Raw genomic sequence first — 13,384 nt, forward strand, 5'->3', positions numbered from 1 at the left:
ATGGTAGAAAATAAACCATAGTTGGGAGAAAATAAAACCTCCCTCCTTAAGTAACAGACTGGTTTTTCTCCTCCCCGAAAGAAGCAGATACAGTTTTATCGTATCTGTGTTGAGGAGATAGGTCGCTCTCTTGTGATGCAAGATGGGGAGTTAACTTTTGGTCATTTGTTTCCCTCCCACACCCTGCTTTTCATGTGGGGAGCTATTTGCCTGCCTTGCCTCACCCGCCCCTACAAGCTGGCTGCCTCTTCTGGCTCCTGTGTGGGAAAAAGCAGACAGCTTTTCTCTTTCCCTTTCTGTCCCAGGAAGTTTAAAATAAAAGGGCTGAGTAAGGCAGCGGGAGAATAGTCTAAGCAAATGCTGGCAGCCAGCATGATGAAGTACTTCAATTCTATTATGCCTTATCACATTCCTGGCTGACAAAATGAGGGGGGGGGGGGGAGGGTTGGCCTTCTTTCAAAATCCATGCAGTAGTTCCCAAAATCACTTCAGAGGGCATTTTCACCCCACAGAACTAGTCTTGTCTTTCACATTCTGTCCTTTCCTTGGCAATCAGAAGCAGGAGCTTCTCCCCTGAAAACTACAATGACTATAGAGGAAAAGAGGGTTTAAATATTTTACTTCATTTATACCCCAGTTTTTCCCCCTAAGAGATCAGCCTGCCAGTGTTGGTGTGGCATGAAGCTCACACAACATAGGAGGCACTATGAGGCTGGCCTCTTTCTGTGCCTCTTGCTCAGCCTTGCCAAGCCACATTGTCCCCATGCAGTTTAACAAGTGTGTCCAGTGTTTTTGTTGAATCCACTTGGCAACTGTATGGATGGATGCTACTCAAAAGTACTGTTTCCAGAGCTATGACAGAGCCCGAATCCACAGTTACAGATGACTGCTATGAAAATGTTACATCAGTCAGTACTCATGATAGGGACTTGTGGTCTTTACTGCTATCTGTTCCACTTAATATTTCTGGTAAGGCCTAGGAGGAGCATGTCTCATGGCTTAAGTGCTACTCAGCACTTAATACACACTCAGGGCAGCTGTCTTGCCTCTGAGTGTCTCCTCTGTTTGGCTGGCTGTTTGTCCAGCAGCCAGCCAATTGCCATCTGTCCCCCACCCCTGACCACCCTCTCCTTCTTCCACTTCCCTCTGAGGCTGCAGATCCCTGCTGTGTGAGAGCTGCCCCTGCCAGTGAATTCCCTTCCCAGGGGCCTCCAGCATGCAGCATTTCCAGGTCCTGGGGGAGGGAGAGGCCATCTGCAGAGTTCTTCCGGCTTCATCACCCAATTTAGCACCTGTTGTATTCCTGAATGCTTTGTCCTAGTATATAGTGTATTGTAAGTATTAATGCCATAAGTATTATGGAATTCCTGCACTGTTTAATGTGCCATGTTAATACTTATTATATGCTGTTCTTTCTAGTGGTTCCAGACTTCTAATATTCTAACACATTAGTTATTGAATATGCCAGTTTGTTGGCTGCATTGGCTCAGTCTGTGTAATCTGCCTTGAGTCCATGTGAGAAAGGCAGACTATAAATTATGAAATGTGAAGAAAATAAAATTTAAAAAATCACCAGTGTTTCTGACAAAGTTCTACAGCAAGCCAAACAAAATATATAGGAATTGTCCAGGCTATTCCAAATCAATAATGGATCTTTTTATTTCTTCTTTTTATAATAATTCAAAATTTTTATAATTCATCCAAAATTATCATAACAGAAATAAATCACAACCAAAATGGATTCCTAGGTAAATAATATCCCATTTTCCCAAACTTCCTCAGTGATTGTGATCCTGTAAAAATTATGATATAATAAATAATATAAACAAAACCACCAATTACCACCTAATTGCAGCATTTAAATATCAAAACATACCTTCATAGTATTTTTCTTAATATTTTCAACTGCTCCATATTAACTCTCACATGGACTCTCAGCTCATCATGCTTTTAGGTCCTAATTAGTTAGACCTAACCACTATCAGTGACCATTATTTGCCTGCCTTGCTATCTAATGCAACAGGTGCAGCTCATTAGTCACAAGAAACATGCCAAGTCCCATTCCAAATTCAGCACATTTGGCTCCAGTGTATTACAGTTAAAGATATAGTAACATTCACATTGTAATAAACTTTGTTGCATGGAGCTCCCTGTGAACTTACACAAGGCAAGCTCACAAAAGAGTGTAGGATAGCAGGGGCACAAGCCAAAAACATAAAATTGTAATAGGCCCTCAGGATAAATTAGATGGTTTATGAATAACTGGTCAATTTGATAAATATCCAGGAATTATTACCTTTTTCCTCCTGGGGTCTGTCTGCGATGGATTTGGAAGAGATCCGTCCTGAAATAAATATCAAAGGATGACCGAAATCCAAAACACCATCAGGTTGTTCAAAGTAGCTCAACTGCTGGTACTTGTTCACACTATTGCCACTAATATATCCTTTCATACGTGCTTGAAACCTCTTACTATATCTTTCAACTGAACATGCAGCTTACCTTCAATTGACACTTACCTCAGCAACTTAAGCCTATCTAGTTTTGCAACCACTGTCAAATTACACACCACCCACCCACCTTTTCACAAGCCCAGCCTGTTTTTTAAATGTGAAGCTGGTTCCTGATTTAAGATTTCCCATTTTTAATGGAGAAAACTGAAAGGGGCTTTTGCTCCATTTATAGATTCTCTCATGTATTTAATTTCATCCTTTGCATATATACACACATGCAACATATACGTATACTAGGCCTCTATCCCAGATGAATCTATTCGCTTGCTTGCCAGGATTATTTTCACACACCCTCTGGCCGCTATGAACCCCCTAAACCAGGGGTAGTCAAACTGCGGCCCTCCAGATGTCCTTGGACTACAATCCCCATGAGCCCTTGTCAGCGAACGCTGGCAGGGGATCATGGGAATTGTAGTCCTTGGACTACAACTGGAAGCCCACAGTTTGACTACCCCTGCCCTAAACCTTCAGGTTAAAAGGATTTGCCATTCAGTAGGATTCCCAGCTGGGGTGAACACAAACTGCATTTTTGTGCTTCAAATTCATTGCTGAACCAGAAAACAAACCACAAACCTATATGAATTGGATGACTGGTTTGTGGATTGAACTGGTTTGTATGGGTTCATGACCCTGCTTTCTGCTCCCCACAACTCTGCATGGGGAACAAAGGCTTAAATAAGTCTGCACCATTAAAACCAAACAGATGAGTAGTGCTCTACCATTTAAACCACTATTTTCAAGTCATAGAATCATAGATTTGGAAGGAACCTCCAGGCTCATCTAGTCCAACCCCCTGCAGAATATAAGAAATTCACAACTAACAGCCTACCCAATGACCCCAATTTCATGGCCAGATGATGCCTCCCCCCAAAAAAAACCCCTCAGAATCCCTGGCCAGTCTGGTCTGGAGGAAATTCACCTCTCTATACCAAATTGACAATTGGCATTTCCTTGGGCATTCAAGAAAGGTCCACAAGAAGTCAAGCATCGACAAACAACCCCTTCTGTCCATGCACTTACACTGCCTAAGTTCACAGAACCAGCATTTCTTTCAGATGGCTATCTAGCCTCTGCTTAAAAACTTCCAAAGAAGGAAGTCCTCCTGGAAAGTCACAGAGAGCAGATAATAGTGGTTCAAATGGCTCAGGGCTGAACCCAGGAAAGCCCCTTTAAACAATTGAGCTGAATGGAGTCAATTGCTCCACACAGCTCAGCTGCTTAAAGTGGCTTTCTTGGGAAGGGAACTTGAGTGATTGGCTGCCCAAGAAAGCCCCTTAAAACAGCTGAGCCACTGTTTTGGCTACTTTCAAAGGGAAGAACCTCCACAAACCACCTTTAACGTTCGTGGAGATTTGTGACTGGGCAGCAGCTAGCTAACCACAAACCGGCTGCAGTTAAAAAACTACAAACTGACCAAAATTTGTCATGAACAAAGGTTTATGAGCTGATTTGTATCTATTCTTATTCCCACTGTGCATTCCATTCAGTTTGGTGTAGTGGTTAGGAGTGCGGACTTCCAATCTGGCATGCTGGGTTCGATTCTGTGCTCCCCCCACATGCAACCAGCTTGGTGACATTGGGCTCACCATGGCACTGTTAAAGCTGTTCTGACCAAGCAGTAATATCAGGGCTCTCTCAGCCTCACCCACCTCACAGGGTGTCTGTTGTGGGGAGAGGAAAGGGAAGGCTACTATAAGCTGCTTTGAGCCTCCTTCAGGTAGAGAAAAGCGGCATATAAGAACAAACTCTCTTCTTCTTCTCCTTCTTCTTCCTTCTTCTAGGTTTTGTGAAACCCTGGGGTTTCTTGATCTCCCTGGAAGGGTTTCTTGGATGAGTGGGAGTTAATTAATTTTATATATTTTTAATTTTTTGTTAAACATTTATTAGGTGATGTGACCATATATGGTCATGTCAACATACCACTCTCTCCAAAATGGCCAATGATGGGCCTGGAGGGGGGGCACTTATTGTGGCACTTCTGGGGTTTCTTGAGCTTGAAGCATGTTTCAGTGGTTTCTCAATGGTAAAAAAGTTAAGAAAGGCTGATTTCATCTATAGCTCATATTTATACAAATTTGCTTTCAGTTTTTAGATACACTTAAAAAAATTTAAAGTAGCAATAACCTCCAGATTACTGCAGCATACATCTCCAATTTAAATCAATTAAAGTGGAATAGTGCTTCCCTCCCTTCTGCTACATGAGGCATGAGGACATGACATGACAGTGCTAAAAATAAAATGTATTTCTGGTCATTTAGGATTAGAAGCAGGAAATAACTACTAATGCTGCAGGTAGTGTAAGTGAACTGCATACCTCTATATATTTCTTTAATCGAACACCATTACTACGAATGGTTTGTTTCCAGTTTTTCCAGCGTCCATACCCTCCTTCACTCTCAAACTCTCTTGGTGTGAACCACCATCCTCGATTATCCTTGATACATTTCTCTGAGACTCCTATAAAAACAAAGAACAGCTTGTACTTATGCAATACTCAGCAAAGCTCACTGAAGGGAAGGGGATACAAGTTACAGGTAACCCCTGATTCAAAGACAAATCCAGGAACCAAAGTCCATGTAATAATTCTTTAATTTTATTTATTTATTTATTTATTATTTAAATTTATTGCCCGCCTATCCCGGAAGGCTTGGGGTGGGTTACAATGTCTGGATAAAACCCCAATACAACCCCTTAAAACAGGCATAAAAACAGACAAAAAATACTAATACAATTCAAAGCCCCATGATGATAAGATGCTGTGGCAAAAAACTCATCCCAGTTCTAACAATACCCATAATGCGTTCTGGAGGGAAAGGGTGAGCAGAGGGCACAGATGGAAATCGTTACCGCCACTCCTATGGGGGGGAGCATGAGCTTCCTTGCCACCTGTCAAGACTGTGTATGGCCTTGAAGGTCAAAAACAGAATCTTGAACTGGATTCGAATGACAACTGACAACCAATGCAGCTGCCTCAGCAGAGGCTGGATGTGGGCCCTCCTTCTTACTGGAACCACAGCATCGCAAAACAGTATTTAGGTTTTCACATTTTGTCAGAATTTTTCATCAGGTCAGAAATTAAAATGGAGGATGTACATAGGGTTTCCAGGTCCCACCTGGCCGCCAGTGGGGGATGGAGGGATAAGTGTGGCCAGATCCAGATTGGGAAACACCTGGAGATTTTGGGATGGAGGCCAAACAGGCTAAGAATCTAAGTGGGGGACAATGCCATGATGTCCACCCTCCAAATCATCCATTGTCTGCAGGGGAGCTGATCTTTGTAGTCTGCAGATGCAATTCCAGTGGATCCCATGTCCCACCTGGAGGTTGGCAACCCTATGTGAGGACAGGAGAGATGTTTTAAGCCTTGATTGTAAGGCTTCTTGTCTGTGTCCAGTATAGAATGCAAGGCATATTTAGATTTCTAGGATGGTTAGTGCTATTTTTCATGTGTTCAGCTAAAAGCTTCAATTTCTTCCTTCTTCCCAAAGACTAAATACAATGCCATCTATCAACTCCATATCCAGCACTACGTAGTGTATTCAGGCCTCTCTGCCATGCTACATGGGGTACAAACAAGAGGCCTTAGAGTTGTGACCTTCCCTTTAAAAAACCTAGCCTGATGAAAACCTCTGGTAATCAAAAGGTTAAAAAAGCTCTCTTGGTGCTGGAACCCCCAGAGCTAAGTGATATATTGAAAATCTCTTTGTCTTATGGGAAAAACAATTTTTAAATAGTCTTCCAAAATACAAGTGATACATGCTGATCACATGGATACATGCTTCCTACCTGCTACCCAAGGAGACACTTTAATCCGGTGTTCCCCAACAACTGGGCTGCAGCCCGGTCCTGGGCCGTGGAGGCCTCGGTACTGGGCTGCGGCGGGGGGAGGGAGGTGCAGGCACTGGAGCGCCAGCAGTCACGCCTCCCTCCCCTCCCACGGCGCATGCTTGCTGCGCTGGGAGCGATCAGCCACCTCCCGGCACAGCGAGTGCCGTGCTGCGGAGGGGGGGGGAGAGGTGCTGGTGCCCGCCAACGCACAGGTGCGGACCTGCCTGTGAACAGACTAAAAACATAATTCTACCTTTCCAAACTGTTACCTTTTTCCAAAATATGTTTATACAAAATGCCTTTAACTTTTCCACAGCATACTTTCAGTTCATTGATCTCAGAATTTGAATTTTGGTTTTTCTTTTCCTTCTGTACTCTTTCTCCTACATGAAAACAAGTAATGGAAGTTAGAGAATGCATTGTTTGCTTGTGATAGTTTTGTGAAAATGAGTACAGCAGGCTTAACACAGCCAACATGAACACTTACCTTTATTTAGAGAAATAGATCTGCGTTGAACTGGCTCATGAGAGCCTACTGGAAGGCCTGAGAAAGAGAATCAATCAGGTTCTATCTTTGTGCCACTTAAATTTGTTTATATATGTATGTTCTTTTGCTTTAATATCAACTAACTAACTAACTAATTCATGCTTGGAAATGAGAAGGTGAAACTTTTCATGATATGGAAGTAAATAACATAACCTGGGAAATAGCATCTCATTAAGGCTTTACATAGAAGCAGAACATCCCCCCCCCCCCCCGGTTGTTGACAATTATAGAAGTTTGTAAACATGTCTGATTTTAAAAATGTATAGTTTGCCTTCTAGTAGTGTTTTCTGCCTTTTTAAGCTGCTTCTTGCCTTCCTTAGTCTGCCCCCTATTGATGATGAACAACGGAAGGGGATGATACTTATTCCTACACTTATACAGCCTTTATTAACTGACAGATTTTCAGGTACAAGACTTGAGAATTCTTCTGTATTCTGGAGTAGAAAGAAGTGACACCTCGTTGGTACTCACACTCATTTCTAAGAGAGGACACAGGATTGCTCTTTTGTTCTGAAGCAGACCAGTATTCAGCATGCTGCAGCTCTGAAAAAAATCAACCATAATCTATAACTGATTTGTAATTTAATGGCACTTGAAGTAAAATGTCAGCATGTCTGAACAATCTTTTTGAAAAACTTGCTTGCTCTGATTTTTTTTTAATGGAAGCAAAGACGACCCATCAGCCACTTATAAGATACCCGAGAGGACGGGTACCTTGTTGGACCATTGATATTAGTGGACCCATTTCTGAGAGTTACTAAATATAAAAGAGAATTTGGATATTTGGAGCAAGCTTGGTGTAGTGGTTAGGAGTGCAGACTTCTAATCTGGCGAGCCGGGTTTGATTCTCCACATGCAGCCAGCTGCGTGACCTTGGGCTTGCCACAGCACTGATAATGCTGTTCTGACCAAGCAGTAATATCAGGGCTCCCTCAGCCTCACCCACCTCACAGGGTGTCCGTTGTGGGAGAGGAAAGGGAAGGCAATTGCAAGCTGCTTTGAGACTCCTTCGGGTAGAGAAAAGAAGCATATAAGAACCAACCCTTCTTCTTCTTCATATACAAGATATATGTCTTAAAATAAAAGGTTGATTTCTGAAATAGTAATCTTTGTAGAAACCAACTTTAAAAAATACAGCATAATATTGATAAAGTATCACTGATGAAGTAATACAAAAATGAGACTGTACCTAGGAACTCGTTATGCTTATAGTGTTTGAATAAAGTTTTTGCCATCGCCAGCTTGAAAACTACTTCTTTCTGTCTACTGATTTTTTTTAAATGGCATCAGAGCCAATAATGTTATTAAATAACTATTCAACACATTCTGAAGGAGACTGTCCTGACCAGGAACTAGAGCCTATTTTGCATGTGGCAGTTTTCACTGCAGTCAGTTCGCCAACCCTTTTAAATCATCCTTAAAAAAAAGGTTTTTAAAACATTCCCATTTATGCATGTGCTGTTATAATGTGTTGGTTTTTTTTTTTCAGTGATTATGCACCTTAAAAAGTTTTGATGGAAGGGGGAACTTCCTCCATTATGCTGCAATGTCACCTGACCACCACTCTGGCACATGCTGCCAGTAGGGCATCATGGGAATAGTAGTCCCCAGACATGGAGACCTAATGAGAAATTTCCTGGGGACACACAGACCTTTGAATGTCTTTCAGACAGCTGCTGAGCTAACAGCGGCACAGGGAAGACCCCTCTGCTTTGCCAGCCTGATCAAAAGGCAGCCCCTGCGTGGCCACTGATCAGAGGGTAGACTGCCACTGCAAGTAATTACTTGTGTGACTGAGTTCTACAGAGAAGCTAGTTTTGTACTCTCAGGAGCGTTCAAGGATGGAATTCTGTTGCTAGACAATGCCATTTACATTCCAACATCTTTAGTTTTTGTCCTCAATTAGCATTTTATTTGCAGCTTTGCCCAGAGCTGCAGCCAGATTCTTTAAGACAAAGACCCTAGTTCTTCATAAAACAAGCTACAAAGGACTGTTTTGTGGGGAAAATCGCTCTAAATTCCACCTGACTGCCAGAGAGCCACCCAGAGTTAAGGCAAAGCCCCTTCCTTCCTAAGAAAAAGCCACGTGAAACAAAGCAATGAGAGACTGAACCAAATTGCATGTTCACGTGATCGCTGACACTGAGGAGGCAGAAAATCAGCAGCAAGTGCCTTGATCTCCCATTGGTGGATGAAGGACTACAAGCACTCAAGGGAGGAGACCAAAAACACACTAACATTTCTGCATCAAAAAAGTGCGTCCTCAGTACCGTTACATAAGAAAAGTCTTTGCAAAGCTAGTTTTAGATATTATGGTTAAAAATACTCAGCCAGTAATATGAGGAGGGGCTGCCATGCATAACCAAAAATAAAACAATGGGTTTCACACAGCGAAAAAGTACAGAAATAACAACAACAAAATCTTTTTGTGCAGATTTTTTGCAAGGTTTCTTACCATGCATAACACACCTAGGAAATACATGGTAGACCAAGGAGTGAAGTTTAGCCCAACAAATGCTAGTTGCAACACCTAGCTGAAGTCACCATTTTAGTCAGCCACTTACTCTGATCAAGTAATAATTCCTTCCAGAGACATAATACACTCTGGAATGTATAAAGTGTTACAAGACTGATGATATGCATATATTTTCACCTGTAGTATTTAAGTATTTAAATGCTTCAGGAATAATCTCTCATTACAAGAATAATGTTATTACACTATACCCCCAAAAGAGCATTACTGGTGGAACGAGCTCCCTGAAGAGATCAGGGTCCTATTTGAACTCCTACAATTTCACAGGGCCTGCAAAAGAAAGCTCCTCCACCAGGCATTTGCCTGAGACCAACCAAACCTAAATAACATCCACAGGTCCTCTTCAGACCATGGTCTGAACCAGTCTGACCTCTCTGGGGGCCTTAGCTAAGTTACCATTCCTGTTATATTGTTGTTGTTTAAGATCACTGAAATTGTGTTATTCAGAACCACTGTTAGATTATTGTTGCTGTATTTGACTATGTTATATTTTAGCTCGTTCCATCTATCCCCCGTGATATTATATGTAAACCGCCCTGAGCCATATGGAAGGGTGGTATACAAATCTAATAAATAAATATTGCAGAAGGAGAACAACAGAACCAAGTTTTGCCTATTGTGAATTCACACTAAACAGAGTTCAAACCCAAAATCTGCTGGCTCACACTCTCCAACACCAACTATAACAGCCTGCAAAATACTTTTATAATTTTGGTACCTGCCTGTAAATCTAGCTTGGCATATTTAGCACAGCAGCATGAACACATACCATTGCTTAGATTTTTGTATATTGTCTGTAAATCTTCATATGCATCCAAGTTCTCTTTGCAGAAGAGCTTCTTGTATGTTAACTCATTGAACTTAAGGTTTTCAAGCACACTGTATATTGCGAGATTAATTTCTGGATCTGAAGCTTTCTTTTCACAGTTCTAGAAGGAAAAAACATAAAACCTTGTTTCACATACCTATTCATAGAGTGGCAATATAGAATAACCATCTCCTACACAATTTATTGCTGCCTATAATAAGGGACTACTTGACTGTTATTCCAACTCAATCAAAAGTAGCAGAGCTACTTTTGCAGTTGAGAACAATTGCAGAATAAATACACACGAAAACAATGATACATAAGGCATGCACAGAATCTGAAGTTAAGCTTGAAGGCTTGACTGCTCAGATTCTCTGCAGTAAACTGTGGTGTGTAATAGGCCAGGAAGCAAAGAATTGGAATAAATGGACAGTTCTCACAATGGAGGGAAAGAAACAACACTTTCTCAGAAGGATCCCAATTGAGGCCAGTACTATTTAATTTATTCATAAAAGATCTGGAGCTAGGGGTGAGCATAGTGGCCATGTTTGTAGATGACACACATTTATTCAGGACTAGAGGCAAAGCCCATTGTACTCAGGAATACAATGGGCACTAGGATACACACCTGCACTGTGACCTTCCTGGGGGTTGGCTACATGGCAAAAGCCCTTGCCTACCATTGGACTCTTGAGGTCCTGCCTCCGAACATCAAGGAACATTCCTGACCTAGGGGTCACCAATTTCCAGCTGAGGCCTGGAAATCTCCTGGAATTGGATTATAAAGATCAGCTCCACGGGGAAAATGGCTGTTTTGGAGGAGGAACTCTACAACGACAACTCATTTCCCCAGGCCCCTGGAGATGAAAGGTCTTGCTTGGGAGGGGGGAACTTTTTGGCAGAGAGGTTGCAGGATGGGAGAGGTTGGAACCTGGGGATTTGCTGGAATTGCAGGTCATTTCCAGGCAACAGAGATCAGTCTTCCTGGAGAAAAGTCCTGGCTTCAGATCCCATGGAGGTGCAGGGATGCCAGGCTCCAGGTAGGAAACAAAAAGAAATGCTGGGTGGCAGTAATTGCTAATAACAATAAGCATAAAATTCACAGTTTATTCTTTTAATGAAAATATTTAATTGATTTCAGAATTTGCTTCAAGAACTGAATTCCTTTCAGTTAGTATGTTCTTCAGTTCAGTTCAATATCAGAGTAAATAAAAAACACTTATATGTTACATGAAACATGAAATATTGGTTGGCAAATCATTTACATAGGGTTTCTCAATTACTGCCTCTATGTCAGTTTATCTCAACATTTTTACAATTGAGAAACTCATGAAATATTCTTAAAGTATAGGTTAATGGGGATGAGACTGAAAGGCAGTCATAGTGGCTAGCTCAGCGAAAATATCAACCCAGTGTGTTGCAGGTATAAAAATGATAAACTCTGTGTTAGGGATTATTTGGAAGGGGGTTGAATATAAAACAGCTGATAATGTAATAGCCCTGTACACAGCCCTGTGTTGCAGCCTTATTTGGAATATTGTATACAGTTCTGGATGCTATATCTCAAAACAAAAAACCAAAACAAAACAAAACAAAAACAAAAACACTGCAGAACTGGAAAAAAGTATAAAGGGGGGAAACCAAGATGGTTGGAGCAACTGCCTTATGAGGAAAGGCTGAAGAGTCCAGGACTTTTCAGTTTAGAAAAGAGATGATAAAGGATTAATATGATAGATGTTTATAAAATTATGCATGGAGTAGAGAGTTAACAAAGAGAAAATTTTCTCCCTCTCCCAATGTACTAGAACTCTAGGACATCCAATGAAGATCGTGAACAATAATTTCAGGACAGACAAAAGGAAGTACTATTTTACATAAGGTAAAAGTAAAGGTATCCCCTGTGCCAGCACCGGGTCATGTCTGACCCTTGGGGTGACGCCCTCCAGCGTTTTCATGGCAGACTCAATACAGGGTAGCCTTGCCAGTGCCTTCCCCAGTCATTAGCGTTTTACTCCCCAGCAGTAAACTGGGTACTCATTTTACCGACCTCGGAAGGATGGAAGGCTGAGTCAACCTTGAGCCGGCTGCTGGGATCGAACTCCCAACCTCATGGACAGACAGCATTTCTGCCGCTTACCACTCTGCGCCACAAAAGGCTCTTATACTATTTTACATACTCTCTATTTTACATAGAAAATGATAAATACTGGGATTCACTGCCAGAAGATGTAGCAATGGCCACAGGAATAAACAGCTTTAAAAGGGATTAGATAGATTCACAGGGGATTATCAATGGCTACTAATCCTCTGAATCCTGGATCTAGGTGGCAACACTTAGGAAGGAATCTGTGCTCTGTTGCTGTCCATCCAAAGGAATGGTTGGCCACTGTATGAAATAGGATGCTGGACTAGATAGTTTTTGAAGTGATCCAGCAGGGCTCTTCTTACGTTTAAACTGAGCAGGAGCTACAGGACAGACAAAGGGATAGACTTCACCACAAAATGCATAATTAATAGATGGAATTCCTAGCCATAGGTTATTTATGTCTAATGCCTTTTTATCCCACCCTTCCTCCAAAAGGAGCTCTTCCTATTTCCCTTTTTATCCTCAGAACAACCCTGTGAGTCTGATAAGGCTTTCAAAGCAGGCAGGAATTTGACTCTGGTCTCTCCTGTCCAAGTCCAGCATCTTACCTATTACAATCCATTGTGTCTGGTGATGCCCAGTAGCTTAGAAGCTTAAAAACCCAGTTGGACAAATGTATGGAGGGATGGACATGATTTTTGGTTGAGGGATTACTTGGGCATAAAACTGGGGTCACCATGGGTGGGCAGGTAGTTGTGAGTTCCTGCATTGTGCAGATGGTTGGACTAGATGACCCTGGAGGTACCTTCCAACTCTATGATTCTATGAAGTCTAAATGTAACTATCATGTTCAAATATAGTGTTGCTCAGAGCCACCAGCATGGGATGGCTATTGACCTCATGGCCTGACATCTAATTAACCATAGTGCAGGGGGTTGGATTAGATGACCCATGAGGTCCCTTCCAACTCTATTATTCTATGATTTTACCTTGGGGAACAAGATGGGATACTTTGATGTTATCTTGCAAGACTCTTATGATTCTATTCCCTCAGCTCTTTTAAGAAAGG

At 41.8% G+C, this 13,384-nt stretch overlaps 1 protein-coding gene across 5 annotated transcripts in view; it reads right to left on the reverse strand.

Moving 5' to 3' along the window:
* The window catches only part of LOC143843346 (nuclear body protein SP140-like protein), a 47,088-nt gene that overhangs the window by 16,376 nt on the left and 17,328 nt on the right, over positions 1-13,384 (reverse strand). For all 5 annotated transcript variants that reach the window (XM_077349262.1, XM_077349260.1, XM_077349261.1 and 2 more), the window contains exons 4-9: positions 10,191-10,350; positions 7,360-7,431; positions 6,829-6,885; positions 6,611-6,724; positions 4,828-4,970; positions 2,297-2,344 (exon numbers count right to left, since the gene is read on the reverse strand). In XM_077349262.1, the coding sequence (XP_077205377.1) occupies positions 2,297-2,344; positions 4,828-4,970; positions 6,611-6,724; positions 6,829-6,885; positions 7,360-7,431; positions 10,191-10,350 (594 nt within the window). The remainder of the gene's footprint in view (positions 1-2,296; positions 2,345-4,827; positions 4,971-6,610; positions 6,725-6,828; positions 6,886-7,359; positions 7,432-10,190; positions 10,351-13,384) is intronic.

Source organism: Paroedura picta, chromosome 8, assembly GCF_049243985.1.
Source record: "Paroedura picta isolate Pp20150507F chromosome 8, Ppicta_v3.0, whole genome shotgun sequence".
Lineage (NCBI taxonomy): Eukaryota > Metazoa > Chordata > Lepidosauria > Squamata > Gekkonidae > Paroedura > Paroedura picta.